General features: G+C 47.9%; 10 protein-coding genes across 10 annotated transcripts; 6 read left to right on the forward strand and 4 right to left on the reverse strand.

The window, feature by feature from the left end:
- Positions 1–65: 65 nt before the first annotated feature.
- On the reverse strand, positions 66–524 carry N7479_005478 (DUF167 domain-containing protein; the record flags this gene model as incomplete). The annotated part of the gene is made up of 2 exons (XM_057253175.1): positions 66–230; positions 315–524. The coding sequence occupies 2 exons, from the start codon at positions 522–524 to the stop codon at positions 66–68; spliced, it is 375 nt and encodes a 124-aa protein (XP_057107037.1).
- A 244-nt stretch (positions 525–768) lies between these two features.
- N7479_005479 (sugar porter family MFS transporter) lies at positions 769–3,007 on the reverse strand (the record flags this gene model as incomplete). Its single annotated transcript, XM_057253176.1, has 7 exons — positions 769–1,517; positions 1,576–2,031; positions 2,097–2,290; positions 2,350–2,494; positions 2,553–2,833; positions 2,888–2,911; positions 2,973–3,007. The coding sequence occupies 7 exons, from the start codon at positions 3,005–3,007 to the stop codon at positions 769–771; spliced, it is 1,884 nt and encodes a 627-aa protein (XP_057107038.1).
- Positions 3,008–6,030: 3,023 nt separating this feature from the next.
- Positions 6,031–7,394, forward strand: N7479_005480 (uncharacterized protein; the record flags this gene model as incomplete). The annotated part of the gene is made up of 3 exons (XM_057253177.1): positions 6,031–6,527; positions 6,585–6,909; positions 6,963–7,394. The coding sequence occupies 3 exons, from the start codon at positions 6,031–6,033 to the stop codon at positions 7,392–7,394; spliced, it is 1,254 nt and encodes a 417-aa protein (XP_057107039.1).
- A 1,703-nt stretch (positions 7,395–9,097) lies between these two features.
- Positions 9,098–10,759, forward strand: gatA (4-aminobutyrate transaminase gatA; the record flags this gene model as incomplete). Its single annotated transcript, XM_057253178.1, has 4 exons — positions 9,098–9,348; positions 9,399–9,434; positions 9,487–10,649; positions 10,713–10,759. The coding sequence occupies 4 exons, from the start codon at positions 9,098–9,100 to the stop codon at positions 10,757–10,759; spliced, it is 1,497 nt and encodes a 498-aa protein (XP_057107040.1).
- Positions 10,760–11,318: 559 nt separating this feature from the next.
- On the reverse strand, positions 11,319–11,907 carry spt4 (transcription elongation factor SPT4; the record flags this gene model as incomplete). The annotated part of the gene is made up of 4 exons (XM_057253179.1): positions 11,319–11,352; positions 11,410–11,462; positions 11,573–11,770; positions 11,830–11,907. 4 exons carry the CDS (start codon positions 11,905–11,907, stop codon positions 11,319–11,321), a joined length of 363 nt encoding a protein of 120 aa, XP_057107041.1.
- Positions 11,908–12,245: 338 nt separating this feature from the next.
- On the forward strand, positions 12,246–13,961 carry ppt1 (protein serine/threonine phosphatase PPT1; the record flags this gene model as incomplete). Its single annotated transcript, XM_057253180.1, has 5 exons — positions 12,246–12,395; positions 12,490–12,570; positions 12,658–13,093; positions 13,142–13,872; positions 13,926–13,961. 5 exons carry the CDS (start codon positions 12,246–12,248, stop codon positions 13,959–13,961), a joined length of 1,434 nt encoding a protein of 477 aa, XP_057107042.1.
- A 221-nt stretch (positions 13,962–14,182) lies between these two features.
- Positions 14,183–15,922, forward strand: N7479_005484 (damage-control phosphatase ARMT1 family protein; the record flags this gene model as incomplete). Its single annotated transcript, XM_057253181.1, has 6 exons — positions 14,183–14,204; positions 14,253–14,323; positions 14,388–14,518; positions 14,584–14,696; positions 14,768–15,627; positions 15,692–15,922. 6 exons carry the CDS (start codon positions 14,183–14,185, stop codon positions 15,920–15,922), a joined length of 1,428 nt encoding a protein of 475 aa, XP_057107043.1.
- Positions 15,923–16,609: 687 nt separating this feature from the next.
- Positions 16,610–18,815, reverse strand: N7479_005485 (uncharacterized protein; the record flags this gene model as incomplete). The annotated part of the gene is made up of 2 exons (XM_057253182.1): positions 16,610–18,717; positions 18,770–18,815. The coding sequence occupies 2 exons, from the start codon at positions 18,813–18,815 to the stop codon at positions 16,610–16,612; spliced, it is 2,154 nt and encodes a 717-aa protein (XP_057107044.1).
- Positions 18,816–19,394: 579 nt separating this feature from the next.
- N7479_005486 (DUF4267 domain-containing protein) lies at positions 19,395–20,004 on the forward strand (the record flags this gene model as incomplete). The annotated part of the gene is made up of 2 exons (XM_057253183.1): positions 19,395–19,782; positions 19,856–20,004. 2 exons carry the CDS (start codon positions 19,395–19,397, stop codon positions 20,002–20,004), a joined length of 537 nt encoding a protein of 178 aa, XP_057107045.1.
- Positions 20,005–20,314: 310 nt separating this feature from the next.
- cpcC (putative protein kinase (Gcn2)) lies at positions 20,315–25,397 on the forward strand (the record flags this gene model as incomplete). The annotated part of the gene is made up of 7 exons (XM_057253184.1): positions 20,315–20,494; positions 20,553–22,616; positions 22,671–23,000; positions 23,053–24,052; positions 24,108–24,532; positions 24,590–25,028; positions 25,099–25,397. The coding sequence occupies 7 exons, from the start codon at positions 20,315–20,317 to the stop codon at positions 25,395–25,397; spliced, it is 4,737 nt and encodes a 1,578-aa protein (XP_057107046.1).
- Between the last annotated feature and the right edge of the window lie 52 nt (positions 25,398–25,449).

The following is a 25,449-nucleotide window of genomic DNA, read 5'->3' on the forward strand; positions in this document are numbered from 1 at the left end:
TCGAGTTGCGTCAAAAATGTGACACAACGCGTGGGAATCAATAGGTTGGAGATTCGAATTTCATGCTAGGAGTTTCGTGTCTTGACAGCGGCTTTTAATATTTGTGTTGCACGCTGCAGGTATGCTTCTTCGCCGTCGTCTCCGATCTCCAGATCAGCCACACACAACGTTTTCTCTCGTGATTTCACACCACGAATAACTTCCACACTCGATTTTGGAACTTTAAAGATCTAATGAATGGTCAGGTCAAACTATGTGGCTTTGTTGCATAGACAAGATGCAAAGCAAGAAAACGTATCGAGGGTAATTCCCACCTCTGCGAATATGTGCGACACTGCAATATTAGCTGCCCCGTCGCGTGGAACAGCAGCCACGGAAATCTCGACTTTATCAATTCCCACCTCTGTAATACCTGTACGACGAGCAGAGGAGTTTGGCTTCACATAACAAGGGATATGGAGGTTGAACAATTTGCGAGAAGAGTGGGTTTTGCTTGCAATGAGGCGGAGAAAAGAATAGGACATTTCTAGTTGTGGCCAATACTACATAGAATCGTGAAGGTGGAATGAAGAATATTGAGTAAAATTGATTGAAGTACTAAGTTAAAGGAACTGAGGATAAAGTGGCAAAGATGGTCATAGTTCAGCCCTAATTGAGCGAACCTCCCCATCTGAAATCCACGGGAAATAAAATCCCATAAGCATACCAATACGAGAAAAGCAGCAGTAGCCTGATCTTATAGATCATGAATTGCATCTTGAACTGCGATTAAACATGTTCGGCGTGACGCTCATTCTCATCGAGCTGGGCATGCTTCTCGGTCACCACGGGAGCTGTCGCGTAATCCTGGGCGCCCTGGTAGAGCTCAGGGCAGACCGCATCCTTGCGCATTAGGACATACCTTTTAATCCACCATGGGAGAACCTGAGTAAGTTGGTATTTGGCGTGAGTTCGGGTCGGGACGCCAAACACATAGTCCAGTTCCTCAAGCGAGCGCTGCATGGTTTCTGGCATGAAGAAGAATATTAAAGCAAATGCAACCAGATTCAAGCCAGCATAGAATCCAAAGGCACCCTGTGGAGTAAATGCTCGCAACATCCATGGGAAGGTCAGCGAGAGAACAGCAGCCCAGAAGTTATTGGTCGCAACCGCCCAGGCCATTCCAACTTCGCGGTGAGACAGCGGAAACACCTCGGCAGAGTAGGTGAACGGAACAGGTCCCTCCCCAGGAGAATAAAAGGCGTCAAAGAGGTAAACGAAGAATGCAATCATTCCAATGTGCGCATTACTACTTGCTGGAATCCAGAAACAGAACCCAGCTGCAAGAAGTGTCCAGCACATCTGTGGGAAGGTGAAAAGTAGCAGACCTCGTCTGCCAAATGTATCGATTGTCCACACGGCTGGCCAGGCAAACACGAAATTGATCAGGCCGAACCCGAATGATGCAAGAAGTGCTTCAATGTTATCCGCGCCGGCCAGTTGGAAGATAGTGGAGGAGTAGAACGAGATGATATTGACTAGAAAGCGAGGATATAATTAGTATAGTTCTTCCCTTATCTCGAATTTTGTACTTACTTCCACACATCTGCTGGGCGATCATCACAATTCCAGAGGCTTGGACAGCACGACGCAGACGGGGCACGCTAAACAATTCCACAAAGCGAACGAACATGTTATCACTCTTGGAGAAACCCGATTCGACAATCAACTGCCTCTCCACCTCCAGCTGGGCATGGATCCGATACAAATCTCTAGCGGCCTGCAAAGGGCTATTCCGCAGTTTGAGAAGAGACGCAAAGGCTTTCTTATGGTTTTTCTTGGTCATAAGCCATCGTGGAGACTCGGGACAAAACCAGATTCCAAGAAGCAATGGCACAGCTGGAATAAATGCAGATCCTAGCTGTAGTCGCCAAGCAATATCACCAGTGTTGGCCACAGCAAGGTTCGCGCACGTTCCGAGGAAGATACCGAAGGCCGTCCAAAGCTGCCATGACATAACCAGGCCGCCACGAATGTTTGTGGGTGCGTTTTCTATTTGGGTTAGCCTCGTTATGATACTCATAACAGTCTGAGATGTAGAGATCAAAAGCACTTACCGGCTGAGTAGACAGGAACAGTGACTTCCTTGAGACCCATGCCAAGTCCGAGAAGAACACGACAAGCAACGAGCTGACCCCAATGCTGAGTAAAACCGGAGCCCAGGGGGGCTAGGAGACTGAAGATTGCGGCCAGGAAGATTGTGCCACGACGGCCGAGAATATGGTTCAGGGGATCAGATAGCCAAGCAACACTGTAGAGTAACATACCCGTCAGAATATTGATTGGACGCAGAGCAAGTATATTACTTACAATAGACAGATCGTAATGTATGGAGTCGCATTGATAAAACCGACAATCCACTGGTTCCGCTTGCAAGTCTCCGGGTCAGGGCATTGAGGAGAGTTATTTGGGATACCAAATTGGACATCGAAGGTCAGGTTAGCACCGTTCGAGCCTATGAAAAGAATCAGCCAAGTCTGGTCCTGTATACTTGAACAGGGGATTATTCTGACCAGTCTGATCCCAGCCTTGAATGGCTGCTGAAACCGAGTTCAGGATGATGGTGTAGTACAGCGCAAATGGCTGCTTCCAGCGCCGAGTGTGCTCCTCGTAAAGGACACGGCGGTCATCATCATTTAGTTCCAAGATTCCTTCAATCACCGCTGGAGACTGAGCTACCAGAGCCCCTTTCTTCAAGAGTGGCAAGATAGGCTCAAGGTCATATTCAGTGGCATAAGCCGTCACATTTGCCATGAGCTGATCATGGGGGATGCCGGCGAGGGGGTTTTTTATCCTATTGCATATCAGTTTGACCTGACAAAAAGAGTCACTTCAATCATCTACTCACTCCCCAGTAACATTCTCGGTCATTCTAATTGAATCGTCAGTACCAGGTCTTGGGATAGCATAGTAGTCATTGTGTGGTTACATACCTCCCAACCGCGTCATTTCCCGTTGGATCGGGCATTTTTAATGAGTTGAAGCTCTCCCTTGATGGATAAAAGCGAATCAAATAGACTGTGGTTGAATATTATTGCAAGAGTTGATGAGAGGTAATCGAGCTCTGGATATGGGAAATTTGAGAAGGTGGAGAGTGGAAGAGAAAAGATTATGATGGATGACGAGCAAACTGAAAGAGCAAGGATAAATTCAGATGGCAGTCTATATATGAACAGAAACTTGAAAAACGCTTTGGATTATGTACGCATCTACGTGATTTACCTAACTATACAGCAAATATTGATGGAGTGGTTGTCAGACCAAAGACCTCCATTAACTTAATGGCAGCCACGGTGACCCTTTGTGTGAGCGTGGAGGTACTACAGATATAACAATACATCCATCTTCCCTAGTACCCTGCTCCCGTTTACCCCTGACCCTGTATTCTGAGCATACTTAGGGCTATTGTCTCAATAGGTCTGTGTGTGCCGTTATAGATACAACGCCATCAGGCAAAGGACCAAGGCTTAACTGAAGACATTAAAAATGGAAGCTTCGAACACAAGCATTGGCAAGGGATTTGGATCGAATTGTTTCAGCTCATGCAGTCAGCAAAGAAACACACGAGGGGTCTGGAAGATGGCTCAAGTTACGAGAAGGTTGCACCACTTTAGAGCGTGGTATAAAAGCATATCCCCAATCAAAAATCCCCGCAATTTCCAAGGCTATCATATGACCCGTTTATTTTGTGGCTGCTGGGCCCAAAAGATATGCTGTTGAAATCTTGAAGTGTTGAGAGTAGCTGCAATGGTCCAGGGTCCTGTCGATTATTGGGCTGTCCAGTAAAATTCATGGCATATATTTGTCCAATAATGGCTCTGTGGTCAGGTAAGCATGCATATTCGGCCGCTGTTTAATACCCGGATAGCTACAAGTCTATGTACTTTATCTCAAATAGCCTCTTAGAACCATAGCGCGTTGTGCTGCCTCATATATTAGACCCAGTGTTGCGGTGCACTGTTCCATGGCTGTTTCTATACCCATTCCTTTAGATTTATATACAAGGAACTCCCTCTAATTGTTTCTAGACTCTCACCTGGTGCACTTGGTTTGTTGCTACTAGAGGGTTTTTGTAAAACTCGGAGGTAGCCCTGGACACAAACAAGGACACCAAGCGGTAGAGTAAAAAGGGATAAAGATTATATTTGCTTTACGTGCATCTTAGTTTTGCATATACAAGTCCTTCCTTTCTACCCTTGATGCATAGAGATAGATTACATACATGAGTTCCCTGCTTTCGTAGGCATTCAGCCGTCTTTTGTTTCTTGCTTCTCGTTCCTTGCTTCATTTTTTATATTTGCCAATAATTCCCTTTCCCGGGGTATATCAAGGTCTAGTTATATCAATGAAAGAGGACCATTGGAGGTGCTATCAACTTCAGAACAGCTGTGAGATTATTCCAAGGTTTCTCCTATTGCTGTTACTAAACCTGTTGTGACGCGGAACTTAACATGTACACCCAATATCCTGGTATAGAGGGTTTATCTACGGTCACTAGAGATCATGGCCAGTGTCATACTTTGGAGATTATGCTGTTGTCATCATTTGATCTTCATTTTGAGTACTAACTATTAGACCTATCAAGAACCTCAAATCAACAGAATACGTGATCTCTCAGAAAACTCAAAATTATTCCTGTCAATTAATTTGGGCTGTCAATAAACCGCCTTATAGTATTTTCAGTTGGCAGGGGAGCAGCTCGACTATTTGAGAGAATTGTTGATCGTTTGGGGGCTGAGTCTCCGAAGATGAGACGAAGGGTCTGTTAATGTATGTTTAATGATCTTCAACCATCATTCAAATTTAACTGCAACTAGGTTTTCTATCTACTTCGTAGATCACAATTAAGTTTGAGAGTCTTAATTTTGCGTGCTATAAAAAGGTAAATAGCTAAACGGAAAATTAGCGGGCAAAAAGGCGCCTGTGCGTTTTGGTTTCTCGGTCTATCCGTTTTACACGTGTCAGGGGGCTTTATCTCAAACGCCTCCCATAGGGTTAAATGATACATATTGCATTAATATAGCGCGAAAGTGGAGAAAGGGAATACAAAAGGTGACCTCCCCCCGCATCCTCGATGAACTACTCTGTACTCCCTACAAACTACATATTATTAATCCTTTTATTCCATTAGAATCCGTTTTTAATTGTCACTATTTCTACAATATAGTAGATAGAAAGCGATTCAAACCCTCATAATTTAATGGCCTAGTAAGCCTCGGCTTACCCCGGGGCCCCGGGCCCCTTGGGACAACATCGGCCACATGTGGGCGCAAAAATCTCCGTAGGGGTTACATCGTACATTTATATACGAGGTCGGTGCTTTTAACTTTCTATTCCACTCAATTCAATGCAATGATTTGATGGTTTTTCGTGCCTGAAGCGAGCCAGGGGGGTCCCCCTCTCTCGTTATCATACTTAACCTCTCACAAGCCTTAGATCACAGACTCAAAGACACAGTGGGGCCGAAGAGGGAACTATGGGGCTCTAGATCTACGTATCGCTGCCCACCGCATCCCACTTTGCACCAATTTTCGGCCGTGTTACCATTTTCGATATGGCGTAGAGGGGATGTTGACTTGTTCTGATTTTGTATCTAGGGCTCATCTTCGGAAATGACGAGGCCTTTCCCATATTCGTCTGTTCCTCGGGCGCTAAATTCTGCATCTCTCTCTTTCTCGAATCATATGTAGTTTTCTTCGGAATATTCTAGGTTCTTTGGCCTACTTATGGTTCTATAGTCGGCCTACCATCCTTGTACAAATTATATCTACCCCATGCCCCTAGTGGGGTGTACATTTTTTTTTTCCATGCTCTACGCAATATAGCCGCATGGGTTGGCTCTCTTCACTCTCTTTATTTCTTGATCTTCGACTTTCTCCATTGTTGACTTGAATTATGGCGGTGGCACTTGCCTAGACAGGTTATCTATATGCATTTTCTTTCCGCTTTGGTACCTCTGATATCAGTATCCTTCTTTGGACGAATAAGATTATGAAGCTCCCTCCAGCAGCCATCGCGAGCTCGTGGCCAACCCCAAATTATGTCGATCCTCCGACACGCGGGCATGGCGTCCTTATCGTGAACATTATCTGTCTCATCTTAGCCTTCCTGGTCGTCTCGCTCCGTCTATACACCAGGCTCCGCATCACATGCAGCGCCGGTGTTGACGATGTACTGATTATCATCGGCCTGGTTTTCGCCATCGCAATGGCCACTGTTACTTCGATCGCCACGGAAAACTTTGGCATGAATCGCCATATCTGGGATATTGAATTGTCGCACCTCGTCACTATCCAGAAACTGAACCTTTGCTTCCAAATATTGTTCTCGCTGTCGTCTAGCTTCACCAAGATCTCTCTGTTGTGGTTCTGTCGACGACTCCTCGGGAAGGGCAACTTCGTGTTGTATAACTGGACGTTTATTCTGGCCATTGTTTTTGTTGGGGCTTCAAGTGTGTTGTTCGCTTTAATCAGCATCTTTCAGTGCTCGTGAGTGGGTCGTCTTGTGTCATGATGGTCTCGGGCCACTGCTAATGTTTCCTATAGACCTATCCGCGCATACTGGCAAATTAGCCCTACCGAGCCATATCACTGCATGAATGCCGGTGCGATTGTCTTTTCCGCCAGTGTGATCAACATCTTCACCGATTTCTTGGTCACAACTCTACCAATGCCATTGATCTGGAGTCTGAAACTCCCCACTCGTCAACGACTCGCCGTTATCTCCATCTTCGCCCTTGGTGTCATAGTTAACGTAGCCGGCTCCGTCCGAACCGTATATGTGTGGAAGAGTTTGGTGACCGGTTATGATGCGACCTGGCTTGGATGGCCAGTGCCGATCGCTGCCGCAGTGGAAATCAGCTTAGGATTGGTAAGAGATCAAAAGTCTCGCTACTTGAGATGTTCAATGCTAATACTCCACAGATCTGCTCTTCGGCCCCGGCCCTCCGTCCCCTCATCGCAGCCTTCCTACCCCATCTCCTCAGCTCAACGCGCAACATTAGCTCCTCCTACAACCAACGGAGTCGCTCCAACAAGCACTGGTATTCAACCGGTCGCTCTCGAGCATCCCGTCTTGCTGCTGATGGCTCGCACCAGCTTGCCTCTAGCAGCGATCGATTTGAGATTATGCGCACCGTCGAGATGGAGAGCTGGACTGAGTCACGACTTACGAGCCATGATAAGATGGGCCATGATTATGATATTACCTCCGATAACCACAGCCACGCGCCGACCCCTACAGATAGCATTGAGATAAAGAGGAGCATGGTTTATGTCTCTCCTATAAGTGCTGGCTCTTCTGTGTCTGGGCCGGGCGATACGCATTCTCCTTTCGGTGATCGGCAGTCGCGTTGACCGCACTGTGTTAGTACATTCTTTTCTTTTCTTCTTTTTTTTGTATGAACATTTATGTCACTTTAATCTGTATGATTTTATTACGCTAGAAGGGATACTTCGCACAAAGCCGATGTGCCTTGTACATTGAATATTGAGACTTGGCTCCAATTGCTTGTTTACTAAACGGACCCCGGTTATTTCAACAAGGGGCCTAATACTTGTGTTATAGTTATGAGAATGCAGTGATCTAATACAATGGAGAACTAGACACAGAGTGTATGCATAAAAAGACATCTATCTTCATCCTCAGGCTAGTACGTCGAGAGTTGTTGACGGCATCTAGATGATGCAACAAAAAGTATTGGTGTTATACCAAAAATTGGCATTGCCATTGAATCCTAACAAAAAAAGACAACTCGAGGTGATCCTCGACTTTGGCGTTATTAGCACCACACTTCAACCAAGTTATGAAACCCTTGGTTATTTCGTGGTTGGGACAATTACACATTATCCCAATGCCAATTTTCTACAAATTTATATAAAATAAAAATATAAACTTCAGTGTAACGCTAGCCAGCATGATAATAATGCATCACACACACGAACTTTTACAAAAAAAATTCTACCTCATTATGAAGGAGGCAAAAAAGATCTGGACTTGCAGGGAATCGAACCCTGGACCACTCCCATGCTAAGGGAGTATTATACCACTAAACCACAAGCCCAGTTGATTGGTTGGTTGTGGAGAATAGTGTAATAGAAGCCAAAAGGTATTTGCTGGTGGATAATGAACATTAAATTCACTCAAACAGCGTACATGAAATCTTTTATATGATGCGCTACGTATTCTCCGTGTTTCTTCTATCCATAGGCAATAGAATATGCAAATCCAACTTGATACATTGCGTACGTATTTGCCTATTGTTGTATATATTTAGCGTGATCGTCCTTCAATATATATTTTGAGATTGCCATATGCATAGAAACCTTGAAAGTCTCATTTTATATAAGAAGACCATACAATTAAGCCAATACATTATCAAATAAAAATGAATGCGCTTTGGCGGGCTAAACACTATAAACCTCGGCCAGCCCTAAACCCCCCCCTTACACCTTGACCTTCCAAGATCCCCGAGGTCGCATCTAGATAATTTATAGATAAGAAATGCCAAGACTATAATTAGCTTCGAATGTTATCATAGATGCCGGAATGATCTACAACAGGGACATGACGACAAGACTTCCAAGTTTATTGGCTTTTTCTTTTGTGTGTGAGCCCCAACCGAGAGATAAATACAACACACCTGGAAGTTCTGATGAAAACTCTTACCATATAGATTTGACCAAGAATCCACCAGCGTAGACCTTCTCAATTCGTCTAGATACCCCATCGGATCCTCGGCGTTTCGTTGTGGAGAACAGCCCCCGATTGGTCAATATCACCGACACAAAAGCAATATACGCGGGGAGAAGCTATTGAGCTCCAGGATAAGGCCGATAACATTCTCCAGCTGCACCTGGTATAAAGCCACCCCGCGCCTGTTGGTGTTCCATTCTATTTCATCTGTCCTACATCTGTCTTACATCGGTTGCTCTCTTCTACCCGACTGCATTGATCGACCAGGGTATCTACTACACAAAAGGATAGCTCATTAGACCGCTTTTCTCCTCCCCGCACCATTCATCTGCTCCTCTCCACTCTTATTCACATCAAAATCACAATGTCCTCAGTCTTCCGTGCTAGCACACGGCTGCGCTCCGCAGCTCGCCTCCCGGCAGCTCGAGCTCTTTCTACCACTGCCGGTCTGCGTGCAGCGGAGAAGTCATACTTCCCCAATGAGCCTACCGCTCCCTCCGTCTCGGGGACAATCCCCGGACCTAAGAACCAGGCCGCCGCCGCCGAGCTCGACGAAGTCTTCGATGTTCGCAGCTTGAACATGTTGACTGACTACACTCAGTCTGTTGGAAACTAGTATGAAAGACCTTAACTCGCTATCAAGACTCGACTAACCCCGCCGCTAGCATCGCTGATCTCGACGGAAACAAGCTCCTTGATGTGTAAGTCACAGAAATAAGTGCCAATTGGAAATAGAGAAGCTGACCCCAGCAGGTATGCTCAGATTGCTTCCATCCCTGTTGGATACAACAACCCACACCTCCAGAAGATTGCCGCATCGGCCGAGATGTCCTGCGCCCTGATCAACCGTCCAGCTCTGGGTAACTTCCCCTCATCCGACTGGGCTCATGTCCTCAAGACTGGTGTCCTTCGTGCTGCTCCGAAGGGCCTGAACCAGGTTTTCACTGCCATGGCTGGCTCTGATGCCAACGAGACTGCCTACAAGGCGGCCTTCATGTACTACCGCCAGATGCAGCGTGGTGGCCCCGATGTCGAGTTCACCGAGGAGGAGCTTCTCTCCACCATGAACAACCAGGTTCCCGGCTCGCCCCAACTGTCCATTCTCTCCTTCAAATCTGCCTTCCACGGACGTCTCTTCGGCTCCCTGTCCACCACCCGCAGCAAGGCTATCCACAAGCTGGATATCCCCGCCTTTGACTGGCCCCAGGCCTCTTTCCCCCAGCTGAAGTACCCGCTGGAGGACCATGTCCAAGAGAATGCCGCCGAGGAGCAGCGCTGCTTGGCCGAGGTTGAGCGTCTCATCAAGGAGTTCCACAACCCCGTCGCTGCCGTGATGGTCGAGCCCATCCAGTCCGAGGGTGGTGACAACCACGCCTCGCCCGCCTTCTTCCAAGGTCTCCGTGATATCACCAAGCGCACTAACGTCCTCTTCATCGTCGATGAGGTGCAGACCGGTGTTGGTGCCACTGGTAAGTTCTGGGCTCACGACCACTGGAACCTGTCCTCCCCCCCGGACATGGTCACCTTCTCTAAGAAGGCCCAGACTGCCGGTTACTACTTCGGCAACCCTGCTCTCCGCCCCAACAAACCCTACCGCCAGTTCAACACCTGGATGGGAGACCCAGCCCGCGCCCTGATCTTCCGTGGAATCGTTGAGGAGATCGAGCGTCTCAACCTCGTCGAGAACACCCGTACCACTGGCGACTACCTTTATAGTGGTCTTGCCCGTCTCTCCGAGAAGTACCCCCAGCACTTCCAGAACCTCCGTGGTAAGAACCAGGGTACCTTCATCGCCTGGGACACACCCAAGCGTGACCAGTTGGTCGCTAAGGCCAAGTCCTTCGGTGTCAACATTGGTGGCAGTGGCGTCTCTGCTGTCCGCTTGCGTCCTATGCTGGTCTTCCAGAAGCACCACGGTATGTTAAAATTCTCTTTTCTTGTGCCCCAAAGCCATTTACTAATGTATCTTTCTCCTACAGCTGATATTCTCCTCGAGAAGATCGAGCAGATCATCCAGAACATCTAAAAAAATGCCGGCAATGACTTTTAGAAGTGCCCAGGCGTTTTCAAATTGGCTTAATGAGCGTTTTTTTCTTGTTTTTCTCTTTTCTCCTTCTCTTTCTTTTTCTGTTTCTTCTGGATGGTCCACCTTTCTCACTTTGCTCTCACGACCTTATGTCACTACAAAAATGTCATGTACATCCCCAGATATTGTGTTTGTCAATTGAGTCATGACTCAAACCGAACCATTTGGGCCAGAGTAGAGATCTACTCTGCAAGCCATTTTCTTATATTTTATTCATGTCCCCAGTTGAAGAAACCGAAACTAAAAAATTCCAAGAACTAATGCAAATCTGCTGTGTATGCCCTTGTAGTCTAATAAATAATATGAAAAAAAGAAGGCAAGGCTTCCCATCCGAAACTCCGAACAACCAGCAAAATTGTCGAAACCACCCTCATATTGCATATCTTGATTGAATCAATGGTGTGTGTGTGTGTGCGCGCGTGCTGTAATGGTATCCATAATCAAAAATGTATGGGCAAGGGTGGATTCGTGTAGCGTTAAAGATTTCAGGATAGATGCTTCATGCATCTTCCTCGCCAGTGCTTCCATCTCGCCTGGAACAAGCAACCGTTAGTATGATGAACTGTAGAATAACTTCGAGGAACACGTACGGGACATATTTAATTCCAGAGTCTTCTAGACTATTGATAATGTATTCGGGAAGCTGTTAAAGCGAAAGACACAATTAGCCATTCCATGCTCAATAAGAGGAATAAGAGAGCCATAGGGGATTGCAAAAAAGCCCGTCTCTCCAGTAATAAAGTATGCACTTACTGTCCCCGTGACCTTGGTCGCATATGTGCCCGGCACGTAGTTATCCAACCGTTGCCAACGAGCGACCCAGCTCGCAGCAGGATCTCGAACAGCAATCAGACCCTCGAAAACCTGTGACGTGCATTCTTGGATAGCATCATTGTTCCCACGGAGCTGGAGGGTGCTCTCGCAATTTGGGCAGCCTTCACGCATGAATTTCTAGAGTAGTCGGGGTCGTTAGAGTCGCCCGCGGAACGGAGATGGGGAATAGTTCTTACATTGTGAATTTGGACGACAGAACAGACCATGCAGGCACGCAGCATGCGCTGCTGGTTTGGAGGGGCGTAGAAAGACATGTGGAGAAGATATGAGGATGTGAAGAAAGAAAGAACGCTATGAATGGGAGTTAGCCGTCAAGTCTGGATCAATGCCAAGACCCGTTGCGATCGGGGAAAAAGAACATGGGAGAAGCAGGCACCGGACTCTCTCTTCTCTCTCTCTTTTTTTTTTTGGGGCTACACTTTCGTCTTTCTTTTCTTCTCTCTTAGTCTATAGTGGATCTAGAGGATTTTTATTTATTTCCAAAACTTGTTTCTTTCTCTTCCGGCTGGTATAATTGTCATCTTTTCCTCCGCGCCCTTGTTTCGCACCGATAATCGCTGTCTCGTGCCCCTCGCGTTTTCTCTCCGCCCAAATGGCTACCGATCAAGAACTGGCCACTGCGCTCAAGGTGCAAGGTAACAAGGCCTTTGCCCAGCATGACTGGCCTGTTGCAATCGACTTTTATAACCAGGCTATTGCCAAATTTGACAAGGATCCATCGTTCTTCTGCAACCGGGCTCAGGTGTGTTCCCGGATCATGGTGGCACATTAATGGTCGCGTGCACGCTGTTCTATGATCGGTATGGCTAACGGTATTGTTCTGATTGGTGTCACAGGCTCAAATTAAGCTCGAAGCTTTCGGCTTTGCTATTGCGGACGCTACCAAGGCAATCGAATTGGATCCCAACTATGTGAAGGTTAGTCCGTATTTATTGATGGAAAGAGAGACAACTTGTGCCTACAAATCGAGACTGAGATATGTGCTAAATCCCTATTTATCATAGGCTTACTGGAGACGTGCCCTTGCCAATACCGCCATTCTAAGCTACAAAGAGGCCTTGAAGGATTTCAGAGCCGTAGTTCGCCGCGAACCGACCAACCAAAATGCCAAACTGAAGGCTGCCGAGTGCGAGAAGCTCGTCCGCCGTAGGGAGTTTGAGCGGGCCATTGAGATCTCTGACCCGCCTTCTGCTTTTGCGGATTTGGACATCGACGCTATTAATGTCGAGGACGGTTATGATGGTGTGCGCCTTGGCGAGGAAATGTCACAGGAGTTCATTGATGATATGATTGAGCGCTTTAAGGATGGAAAGAAGATTCATCGCAAATATGTCTTCCAGATCATCAAGGCTGTCAAGGATCTTGTATACAATGAGCCCACGATGGTGGAAATTGGTGTTGAATCAGGCAAGAAGCTGACAGTCTGTGGTGATACTCACGGTATGTATTGTCTATGTTCGGTGAGTGAAACAATTGCTGATTGAATAGGCCAATACTTTGATTTGCTCGAGATCTTCCGACGAAATGGTGCCCCCTCCGATACTCACGCTTACCTCTTCAACGGTGACTTCGTTGACCGTGGCTCCTGGTCCTGCGAAATCGCGCTGCTTCTCTATGCATACAAGTGGTTGCGTCCCAACGGTCTTTTCCTTAACCGTGGAAACCATGAGACGGATGATATGAATAAGGTCTACGGCTTCGAAGGCGAGTGCAAGGCTAAATATAACGAGCGTGTCTTCAAGGTATTCTCTGAATCCTTTTCGGCTCTGCCGCTGGCCACTTTGATTGGAGAAAAATATCTTGTGCTGCATGGTGGTCTCTTCTCCGATGACAAGATCAAGTTGGATGATATCCGCAAGCTCAACCGCCACAACCAGCGACAACCTGGCCAAGCGGGCCTGATGATGGAGATGCTATGGACAGACCCACAGACCGAGGCTGGCCGCGGTCCCAGTAAGCGTGGTGTCGGCCTCCAATTTGGCCCTGATGTGACCAAGCGCTTCTGTGAAAACAACGGTCTGGAGGCTATCATTCGCTCCCACGAGGTGCGGATGGGCGGTTACGAAGTCGAACACGATGGTCGTTGTATCACCGTCTTTTCCGCTCCCAGGTACTGCGACTCGACTGAAAACAAGGGCGCTTACATCAACATTGGCCCTGAACTCAAACTTGCATATGAAGTCTTTGAGGCAGTGCCACACCCTGATATCAAGCCGATGGTAAGATTATGACCCTCAAAACATCTACGTAGTTCCCCAGCTAACTGTCCTAGGCATATGCAAATAACTCTATTCTTTCGGGAATGTGATGGCATATTTGATTTTCAAGCGCGGCGTTGCCCAAGAGATCTACCTAGAATTGATGTTCCAAATATATTTATGTGCATGAATGATGTATTCCGAGTAGTTCTGAGTAGCTCTGACGTCGCTAACTGTATACTTCACACCGCTTTTGCCCCGCGTTATCCCCTCAATTCTGCCAATTCGACTTCTTTTTGCCCTCGGACCAGATACATCTCACATAGCAGTCATGGAATTCGATCCTAAAACCCGTAAGTATTCTTCCAGGACTATAACATGTAACGTACTAACCTGAGCAGCCCAATACCTCACCTCTGACAAGTCGAGCTTCGCCTCGATCTCGGCCAACGAGCGCTGGCCTGTCATCATCGTGAGCTTGCGGCCGGCAATCGATATCCGAGGGATCAATTGCTGAATACGTGTGATGAATCTAGACTGGCGCTATTGATGACCTTCACCGCACTGTGGTGAGCGTCAATGACGACGAGAAAGCCAATGAAGGCAAGGGCATTATTGCCAACTTGGCGAAGTTGAAGTATGAGCTTCAGCACGACCGACAACTTACGTGAGCCCTTTTGTCCTCTATGCTAGAACTTTAAGAGCTTCATCTGACATGTTTATTATGGCTAGTCCCCTGGATGATGATGGACACCCAGATATTGCATCGTATAACAAGGAGCTGGAGGAACGCGGAAACCCCCACTGGCACGATGTGTCCTGGCTTTATTCAGAGTGTTACCTCTGTACGCCCAAGTCCCCAATTCACCAGGAAATGAGATAAACTACGGCAATACTGATCAGATGACCATAACAGACCGCCGCATGGAAGCCCTCTTTGCTCTTTCTAAGCATTGGAAGGGCTATGACGTGTTTGCTCGCCAGAAGATGGATACATTCAAGTCGTCTCGTCCCGCCGTACTCGAACTCGCTGCGAGGTACCGTGAATTGGCGATCGAGGCAGAGTCGGGAAAAGGAAGAGACAGCAAGTCGCCCGAGGAAATCGAGCAGGCAGAGAAGCTTCTCTTCTCAGAGATGTGCGAGATCTGCTTATGGGGTAATGCCACTGATTTGTCACTTTTGACATCTCTCACCTACGAGGATATTCAGAAACTACAGGGCTCTCAGGCGCGCAAAGCATCGCAGCAGAATATCATTGTCAACGACCTCGATGCTGCATTCGAGGCAATGCAAAAGGCACGGAGAGAGAAGAAGGATGGCGAGCGCCGCGTCGACATCGTTCTGGATAACTCTGGGTTTGAGTTATTCGTTGACCTAATTCTCGGTGGATACCTGCTGTCCGCCGGACTGGCAACTAGCGTCGTGCTCCACCCCAAGCGTCTGCCATGGTTTGTGTCAGATGTCACGCCGAAGGATTTCTCCGATCTGCTCAACAGCATGGTCGACCCGCAGGCCTTTTACACAGCAGCCGATGACTCGGGCAAGACCTTCCCCCCTCTTTCCGAGAAGGAGGTTTCCGACGTGAAGTTCCTCTTTGAGCAGTGGAGCCAGTTCCACCAGGATGGTAAGCTGATTCTGCGCCCGCACGCTTTCTGGACCACCCAGGGCGGTTATTGGCGCATGCCATCGGTGGCACCGGAGCTGTTCGAAGATTTGAAGGAGAGCGAGCTTGTTTTGTTCAAGGGCGACCTGAACTATCGGAAGTTGGTCAATGATGTAAGTCCGGCATTCATTACTTTTCCTTCTTTTGACATTTGCGTTTCTTGCTCACAACATCCAGGCTCAATGGGATCCAACCACTCCTTTCACAGAGGCCATCGGTCCACTTGGCCCCAAGTCCGGGATCCGTGTTCTAGCCTTCCGCACTTGCAAGGCTGATACCGTTGTCGGTCTCCCCGCTGGCGTAGATGAGAAGCTCCGTGCACTACCAGGAGGCGGTGGCTCCGAGTCTCGCAAGTGGGCCTGGAGTGGAAAATGGGCCGTTGTGTCGCTTTCTGATGGCAAGGCCTGAGATCACACTACACTAGGCACGATCGACCGTGTCCTACAGCAGACTTGAACACCGTCGTGCCCGTGATAAACATGTGAATATGGAACCTTTGGAGCTAGGGTAGTAAAAGATCACAGCTAGAACTAGACGAATTAATACTTAATCTAGATTGTGAATAAAGGTATTTTATGACGCAATATCCATGTACATATCTAGCCCAAACGACGAGAGAAGCGAAGGGCTTGGTATAAGAGATACCGCTGCTCCAATCATTAGAGTTATCTTAGTAGGTCTATTGTCGACTCTCGTCAAGCGAATAAAGAGCGGTGACTATATACTGTATACCAACATTGGGGAGTTCCCCGTCATGAAAGCTTGACAAGGACCCAAGGATCCTTGTTTGCAGGGGCTGGGACGCCGCTGATACCTAAGGGATCAATGGGGTCTGTTGAGGAACCTGGTGGAGAATTTGGGAACAGTGCATACGAGCGGTCCTGACCGAGAGACTAGAGAAGAGTCACTGATCAGGCAATAATTCAACAATTGTCTTTTCGCTAAAAACGTAGAGGGCAAAAAGGGGATGAGAAAGAGTAGCGCCTATGAACCCGAACACCATCCCATCATGCTCCAAAAGCCACTCCTTATTTCCAAATTAGAAAGCGAATACAAACAAAGAGCCAATTAGCGTCACTTAACGTGACCAAAGACTCAAACATTCTCCTTTCCAGATGCTTTGGCTTTACGACTGTCCTTCTGCCTGAGCCGTGACTTGGCAGCGGCAATTCGTTCAGGAGAGAGAGCTTCACGCTGGAAATCACTCAGCCCGTACCGCTTGCCCACACGCTCGCCCGCTGAAACAGTGTACGCTGAATATCGGCTGCGAGATGGGAGGCCTGACATTGAATCAAGGGTAGATTTGATGTGGGTCCGTTCGCGTTGTGTCTGTCGATTGCTGAGTTGAGTGTCGTCATCAGCAGGGAGGTTCAGATTCCGATAGGCCCGCTGGCCTTCACCGAGTCGGCGTCGTGAGAAGGTGCGATTCAGCGACTTCAAGGCTGAGATATCGGGAGGTGAAGATGGAGGAATTTCATCCAACATAGCATTATGGGATTCATGCCGTGGCTTCAGTAGAATTTCGTTTAGATAATGTGTGACTTCGTCGTCATCTGTAGCCATATCTATGGCTTTCGGCCTTGTACCAATTGTACCTAATGTGGCACTGCGCAAAGTAGGTCGCAAATCGCGTACTTTGGAGCGTGGACTCGGGCTTGGGGGAAGATCGATATCTTCGGTAGGTTCTTCTTCAGGTTTCTCAAGATCTTGAACGGTAGAATCCTGGTCGGCAAAGTCAAACACCTGCACGTTCGTGTGATCTTTGCGAGGACTTAGGAATTGCCGTTCCGTAGAAGGTAGTGCTGGGAAGCGTTCAGCAGAGCCTAGTCGGAGCTTCAGAAGGTCAATCTGTTTCTGCATGTGGCGGCGCTCTGTATCAGAAGTATTTCTCAAATTCTCCTCCGAGGCACGATGCTCCTGAGAGACAGTCTTGAGCTTTTCTCTGTATTCTTGGATCCGTTGCTCCAGTCTGGTTTCTCTCTGCTTCAGTCTCGTTTCCTTGTCCTTTCGCCGACCTTCATAGCGGGACATTTCCTGCTTCACTCGGGCTAGCGTTTGTTTCAGAGTGTGGTTCTCTTTCTCAAGTGCTTGTGCTTTCTTTTCTGAGCTCTGTGCAAGGTCTTGGAGTGTGCTCAGTTCGGACTGCTGGTCTTGCATCTCCTTAATCTTGGCATTGGCTTTTTCTAATTCTTGCTGTGTTCTGCGAAGCTCGTCCGTCGGGGTATTTGAAGGCAGTTCTTCCTTTTTCTTTTGTGTGATATTTGCCCCATCGCCTACAACATCATGTCGTTCCAGGGCGTTGCGCAGCGAGGTAACTTGCTGCTTGTATTGTAATGCGAGAGCGGTTTGTTTGGTCAAGCCTTGAACCAAGTGCTCCTTATCGCCTGTCAATCCCTCGCCGACCATTGCAGAGGCAAGCCGTGATACCTGCCTTTCCATCTCGGCGACCTTTTCTTCTTCTTCCTTGAGCTTATCGGCCAGCCGCATAGCTTCTGTATCCTTCTTGCGAGCGTAGGATTTGGCAATCGACCGGTAATGGATCAATTTCTTGATCTCTCGATTGGTCCTCACACGGTAATTGTCGAATTCAGTTTTCCAGTACTTGCCTGACTCTGAGTGTGGGTCTTCCAGATTGATGGTGATATCTTCATTGTCGAGGATTTCCTTCGACCCAGAGACTATGACGGATTTCGCTTCGCCTGTGCTCTCATCAGACTTGGCCGGCTCGGAGTTCTTGGACGCGTTATCGCGTGCATTCATGAGTGTTTGAGTGAGTTTGCTCCTCGGCTTGCCGCTGCCATCTGATGATCCGGACATCCACTGAGTACTGAGGGTTCCGGAAGGATTTGGCGGAGTCTTGGCTGGCTTACTGGCCGAGCCGGGGCGTTTCCCCTCATTGTCGACAACGCTCTCGCCAAATGATACCGTCTTGCGACGCAATGAAGTTCCGGGTGTAACGAGTATGCTTTTCGTAGGGGATCCTGTGGGGTTGTAAGCCGCGTCGGCTGGTTTCGCGTCGATGTTGATATCTGTTGGTGCTAGTTTTATCGTATCACTTTTGCTTCGTTGGTGACCGGGCTGTTTCTGGGACGCGTTGTTTTCATCCTCTTCTGCCCCCGGAGTGCCAAACAGAGCACTCTTGAAAGCACGAATCGCAAAGACATGGCCTGGAGTCTCAGGGGGTTCTAGCAGCTTGGAGTCATCTGTAGTATCATGTTAGAGCAAGATCTTCAAAAGTCAAAGTAATCACCACACCTGTAGCCTGTAGGTTTTGCTCGTTCCCCTTGATCCAGTCCAGCATTTTGACTGCCAGGGAAGAAACCTGGAAATCCTTAAGACCAAGTTGAGGTCCAATGTTTATGGTCCGCGCGGTCGGGAAAAGCAGAAGCGCCGATCACTTTATCGATAAGCTCGTGTTCGCACGTCTGGCACTGGTTTTTGTTTACACTTGGCACTTTTTTGGGCCTTTTTAAAACTAGGATATCTGGGGGTTTTTCTTTTCTTTCCTTTTCATTCGCCGAAGTTGGTTACCATAAGGGCCCTGTTGATCTCCCTACTCCGTATATTGCAGGTGCATGTATACTGAGTGCACACGTGCGTGTGCAAAACGACATACCCCGAGTACTTGGCATATCAGCCCTGAAGTCTACTACCTTCCACTATTGCAGCCTACGTCAATTCTTCGAATTCTGACTGCTCTTAGGGCATCTCACAAATATCCTTTCTTCTAGTCTTGTATAAAAATCCCTGGATTCTGGTCTTTCCCCAAACTTCGAAGACTATAGTGTGTGGTCCTTTACAGCGCTTAAATCCTTGAATTTTTCAAGCCACCACAGATACAACGCAAACATCAAACATAAGACTGGCTTGGCACAGCAAAATGCTTCTTTCTCATTCGGTTGTTCTCCGCATAGCTGCCAGCGCTATTGCAACTACGTTTGTCGGATTCGGTGTCAACGCTATTCTACGTCCAGACCATGCTCTCACTTTCTTCGAATTTCAGCCACCCACCTCCGTAGTAGACAAACAAATGTTTGACAGTCTAATGGCAATCTACGGAGTCAGGGATATCTTTATGGGGGCTGCCATATATGTGGCTTCGTACTTCGGCACCCGTTCAACCCTGGGCTGGATTTTGCTTGCCGCTAGCAGTGTTGCATTTGCAGATGGGTTGATTTGTTTCACCCATGGACAGGGACAGTGGAATCACTGGGGATACGCACCAATGGTTGCTATTGCTGGTAGCTTGTTGCTTGGTGTCTTCGATCGTATGTGATATGTGATGGTCACAGCTGGAACGGGGATAACACGAACAGCAATGATCGACTATTGCGGTGACAGTAATTGCCACCATTCTCGGTGTATGCCAGCTCACCAGCTCACCACCTCATGATATCTGGGTCCACTATTGGGCAGGGACAATGGTGCTTTGGTTTGACGATGATGATATCGTCAATCTCAAGTTCAAGACACATGAGAATACTTACTAAAGACTTTGAAGTGAACATAACATACAAGAATAACGAAATGCAATCAAGTACAATATAAGCAATAAATCTAGAAATCCATAAATCCACAGTTAAACTAATAGGACGTCATTTATACTAAGCATCTCCACTCTATAAATGGAAGGGCGTATGATCTGACCGCCTGTTTATTCTAGCCTCAGAGGGGGAGAGAAAAAAAAAGACTGCCCAATTCTTTTTCCACCTCCCATAACCCTTTCACCTTTCATCACCAACCCCCATGTCGTACGACGCTCAGGGTCGCATGTAGGGCGAGCTCTCGCCACGCCCCGCGATGTCTCCCAAACAGAGGAAAAAGCCCTCCCGCCAGAAAAAGCAAACCTCCGATTCCTCCGTGACGTCCCCCATATTTACAACCAATTATCGAGAAATTCACCAGACAGAGGCGGAAGCTCTGCGTTCAATCTATGGCGATGACTTTGAAGAAGTAGAAAATAGGCGGTCGGCCTGGCAGGTGGGTGCACTCTTCTGGCTGTTTGGGTCATTCGTAGTCACTAATCTGTCCATTTTAGCAATCATCCGATGTGACATTCAAGCTTCATTTACGATCCTCCTCGAATCCAGATGTACTCCTCATTTTGTTAGTTGAACTGCCAGCTACATACCCTAAAACAATCCCCAATCTTTCACCGGGAAACCTCGATGGCTTTCGCGATGGAGCGCGTTCCCGAATACAAGAAATTATACGGAACAAGCCAAAGTCTCTGCTCGGAAGCGAGATGATCTACGAGCTGGCAGTGTCCATTCAAGATGTTCTGGAGGATGTTGCTCAGGCACAGGCACAAGATAAAGACCTCCCTAGCCTTGAAGAGGAGCGGATGGAGCAAGAGGCGGCTGCTCTTCAACGCGCCGACCTAGAAAAACAAGAGGAACTTCGCAAGCTGAAGGCTGCGGCTATCGAGGAAGAGCGCGCATTACAAGAAATGCTTCAAGACAAGATGCGACAGCGGAACAAGGCTCGTATTTTGAGACGAAAAAGTCGAACTGGCGGCGCAGATATGAGTTATGTTGATGACCTAGGGGAAAATACACCTGGTGCTATCTGCTTTGATCCTCCGTTGGCCGTTAGCGACACCGATGAGCAGCCGCTGGTCTTCCGCGCCGTTCATGGCAAGACTCTGCTGCAAAGCAAACAAAGCAGAAAGACCTTTACCGTCAGACCTGTTGTGTCCGAGAACCGATGCCATGTCCCGCTGCTTGTTTTGAAGGAGCTTTGCCTTGGCGAGAAAAACTCCGAAGGATTGGCATTCCGCGAGCAGATGCGTACCAGTGAGGATAAGTTAGAAGGCATCAAGCGATTGCGACATCCGAATCTTGTTGAATTCGTTGGGTTTAAAATCAATCGTCCAATTGGCCAATTAGATTCATCCGATCACACTTGGACTGTTTTTGCGCTTTTGGAGTATGCAAACAAGGGTTCCCTTTCTGAGCTCCTGGATATCGTGGGGACTGTAGCTGTTGACATGCTTCGTGGTTGGATGATTCAGTTACTCGAGGCTCTGGAGTTCTACCACCGCAGCGGTTTTGTGCATGGGAACATCCACTGTGGCCGAATCTTTCTGTTCAGGACTCCTTCTGGTGAAACTATCGTTAAACTACAATCTAGCGTCGAAGAAGCTTTACCTGACTCTCCCTGTGGAAAGTCCTCGTTCGCAGCGTCAAAATCACCACTTTGGCTACCCCCAGAGCTGACACAGGACAGTTCGGCTCCTTCCATGAAGACCGATGTCTGGGATCTTGGAATTGTGCTGCTTCAGATGGCCTTTGGAAAGGATGTTCTCCTCAGGTACACCTCCGCCAATCAGTTGATGGTGTCTATGGGACTCTCGCCACCCCTGCAAGATTTGCTTTGTGAATTCTTCCGCCCGGATCCCAGGAAGCGCCCAACTGCCTTTCAACTCCAACCGTCTGAGTTCTTCCGGGTGGATGCGCCGTTAAAGATGCGAGAAAGAGCGTCAGGATCTGTGTCCGTGCAGAGACGGCCACGACTAGACTCTTTTGGAGCCATGCCAGCTTTCTCACGATACCACCAAGACTTCGACGAGGCAGGTCAGCTAGGCCGTGGTGGATTTGGACAGGTAGTCAAAGCCCGGAACAAGCTTGATGGCCGATTGTATGCAATAAAGAAGATCTCCCAAACATCAGCCGCGGCGCTGAAAGACACGCTTTCCGAAACCATGTTGCTATCTCGGCTGAACCATTCCTATGTTGTCCGGTACTACACTGCCTGGCTTGAAGAGGACTTCAATCACATTGAGGAAGAGGCTATGTCCTCCACCGAAGGTGACCCATTTGCTAGCCAGGATCACCACGGATTCAGTACAGGCGGCCTCGATTTCATCAGCTCTAGTGGATATCCGAAAATAGAGTTTGCCGCATCAGACAGCGATGATGAAAACGAAGGAACACTATCCGACCCTGCTCACCCAGAGACGCCAGTGAGGAACGGAGTCGATGATACTAGCGTTGATTCCGAAAGTGCTGAGGAAATTGAGCTCAGTCGAGCGAGATCTGGCTCTTATGCAAGGCCTATTTTAACCACACTCTACATTCAGATGGAGTACTGTGAGAAACATGTAAGTGTTTTAATATCAGTCTGCTTGTTGTCCTAGACTAATATTGTCCCCAAGACCTTGCGCGATCTAATAAAGGATGATTTGTGCGATGATAACGAGCGTGTATGGCGTCTCTTTCGGCAAATTCTCGATGGCTTGAGCCATATCCATAGTCACGGAATCATACACCGTGACTTGAAGCCTGACAACATTTTCATTGATGTTGCAAATAACCCCCGTATTGGTGACTTTGGTCTTGCAACAAGTGGTCAATTCACCACAGCGGTGCGTTCATCCGCAGCTGCTGACTTCGAAGGGGACTTCACTCGCAGTTTGGGTACAACCTACTATGTGGCACCGGAGATGAAGTCAGTTGTTTCAGGGCACTACAATGAGAAGGTCGATGTGAGTAATGAACATGCAATTGGTACCACGAATATATGCTCATGCGTTCTAGATGTTTTCACTCGGTGTTATCTTCTTTGAGATGTGTCATCCATTGCCAACTGGCATGGAACGAGATCAAACTCTTCGAGAAATCCGAGAAAAGGACCATACTCTTCCGCCCACTTTCCAACAATCTGATAAGTTGCTCCAAGGCGAGATCATTGAATCTCTTCTGAGTCATACCCCGAGCGAACGTCCCACAGCCTCCGACCTTTTGTCCAGTGGAAAGATACCTCTTCAGGTCGAGGAAGAGACTTTCAGACGGGCTATTGTGCATCTACTCTCGGATCCAAATTCACCTGACTATAAAAAGATTCTATCAGCCATCTTTTCTCAGTCGCCTAAAAAATTCGAAGATATTGCTTGGGACATAGACTCACATGCGGCACCGGCAGCCAATGAGCTACTTGTCCAGGGCCTGGTCAAGAAGAAGCTTACCTCGATATTTCGAAGACATGGTGCTGTCGAGTCAACAAGGCAAATGCTCTTCCCTCGATCCCAGCATTACAACAACGGTGCGGTACTGCTGGATGCATCCGGCAATCTTTTACAGCTGCCATACGATCTCACACTTCCAAATGCACGAGCGATTCCAAGACAAGATCGCTCACTGGAGAAGACATTCGCATTCGGAACAGTCTACAGAGAATCAACTCATGGCAGCGAACCACGAACTCACCGCGAAGTTGACTTCGATATTGTCTCCTACAACACCCTGGATCTAGCCTTAAAAGAGGCAGAAGTTATCAAAGTTTTGGATGAAATCATTGAGGAATTCCCCCCTTTGCGATCTACTCCGATGTGCTTCCTTGTCAACCACTCCGATCTGCTCCAACTGATCATGGAATTCTGTCGCATTACGTCTACCCAAATTCCCAAAGCCAAGGAGGTTCTCAGTAAGCTGAATGTTGGAAAATATACTATGCAAAAGATTCGAAGTGAACTCCGGGCCCCCGCAATTGGTGTTGCTTCAACTTCACTGGATGACCTTGCCCGTTTTGATTTCAGAGGTACTTAAACTCACTTTCGCAGATTAGTGACAAGACGCTAATGAATATGGTACAGACTCATTGAAGGAAACACAACGCAGGCTGCAGAACATCATGGAAGGAACTGAATACGCAGAGCGGATTCCACCAATATTCGCTCGCTTGAACGTGCTCATGACCTATTTGCAGAGTTTCGGCGTGAAACGGAAAATCTACATCAACCCACTCAGCAGTGTTCATGACAAGTTCTACCGCGGTAGCATTCTGTTCCAATGTATTTTCGATAGCAAACGACGCGATGTGTTTGCTGCAGGTGGCAGATATGACCGGCTGATTCAGGAATTCTCACCTAACGTCCTATCAAACAGACCACAAGCGCATGCTGTGGGTTTCAACCTCGGCTCGGATCGACTACGTTCATCGATGATCGACTACCTGAAGGTCAAGCCCCCATCAAAAGATTCTGAAACAAGTGCCGAGTTGTACTGGGCGGCTCGTCGGGTAAGTGACCTCCTATCTCTACTTGTTTGATGTATTTTTTGCTGATTTTCAATAAAGTGTGATGTACTTGTTGCCAGCTTTGATGCAACCGTACTCCGCACAACAGGAGTCAAACTTATCGAAGAACTCTGGTCAAACAACATAAGCGCGGAGCTTGCAGTCGATGCCTCGTCCCTTGAAGAGCTTCTAGCAAAATACAAAGACTCCAATCATCGGTGGATTGTCATCGCTAAGCAAGATAGCAAGGAGCGTGGATTTAAAGTTCGGAACCTGATGCGTAAGGAAGAATTCGATATCCGCGCCGCTGAACTTGTGCTGTGGCTTCGATCGGAAGTACAGGCGCGCCACCATCGCGAGGGAACGGCTGATCCCCGGCAATCCCGTCAATTGAGCCAGCAGGAGGCTCTTGCATCCCAGGAGCGGGCAAATGATGTTCGAATTCTCATCCCCCAGCATCGAAGCAAGAAGACGAACCGAAGGAACATTGTTGAGTCAGGTATGTTTATGTTTTAAGCGAATCCATCCTCGATCCAATTCAATATATTGACTGATATGATGTCTTCTAGCCCTACTTTCCTCCCGAGAAGTAGCCGAAAATGCCCGAAACGGCCCCGTGGCCGCTATCGATACGCGCGACGAAGTCCTCGACGCTATTCGGAACACGCGTCTCTCCGACCCAGAGAGCTGGCGCAGTGTGATACAGAACGCACCGCTGACAGAGCGGAAGTACCTCGGTCAAGTGCATGAGCTAATTACTGACTTGGCCATGGAGAATCGCACAAATGATACCACAGAAAGCTACACGAATGCTTTTATCTACAACTATCGTACAGGCTCTTGCGTGTACTACGACCTGGGACCCTAGCGAGAAATGAATTTACGACTGATTGATTTCATGGAGGGAAGAGTGACGAAGG

The sequence above is a fragment of the Penicillium vulpinum genome, assembly GCF_028829585.1.
Source record: "Penicillium vulpinum strain IBT 29486 chromosome Unknown utg000003l_segment0_segment0, whole genome shotgun sequence".
NCBI lineage: Eukaryota > Fungi > Ascomycota > Eurotiomycetes > Eurotiales > Aspergillaceae > Penicillium > Penicillium vulpinum.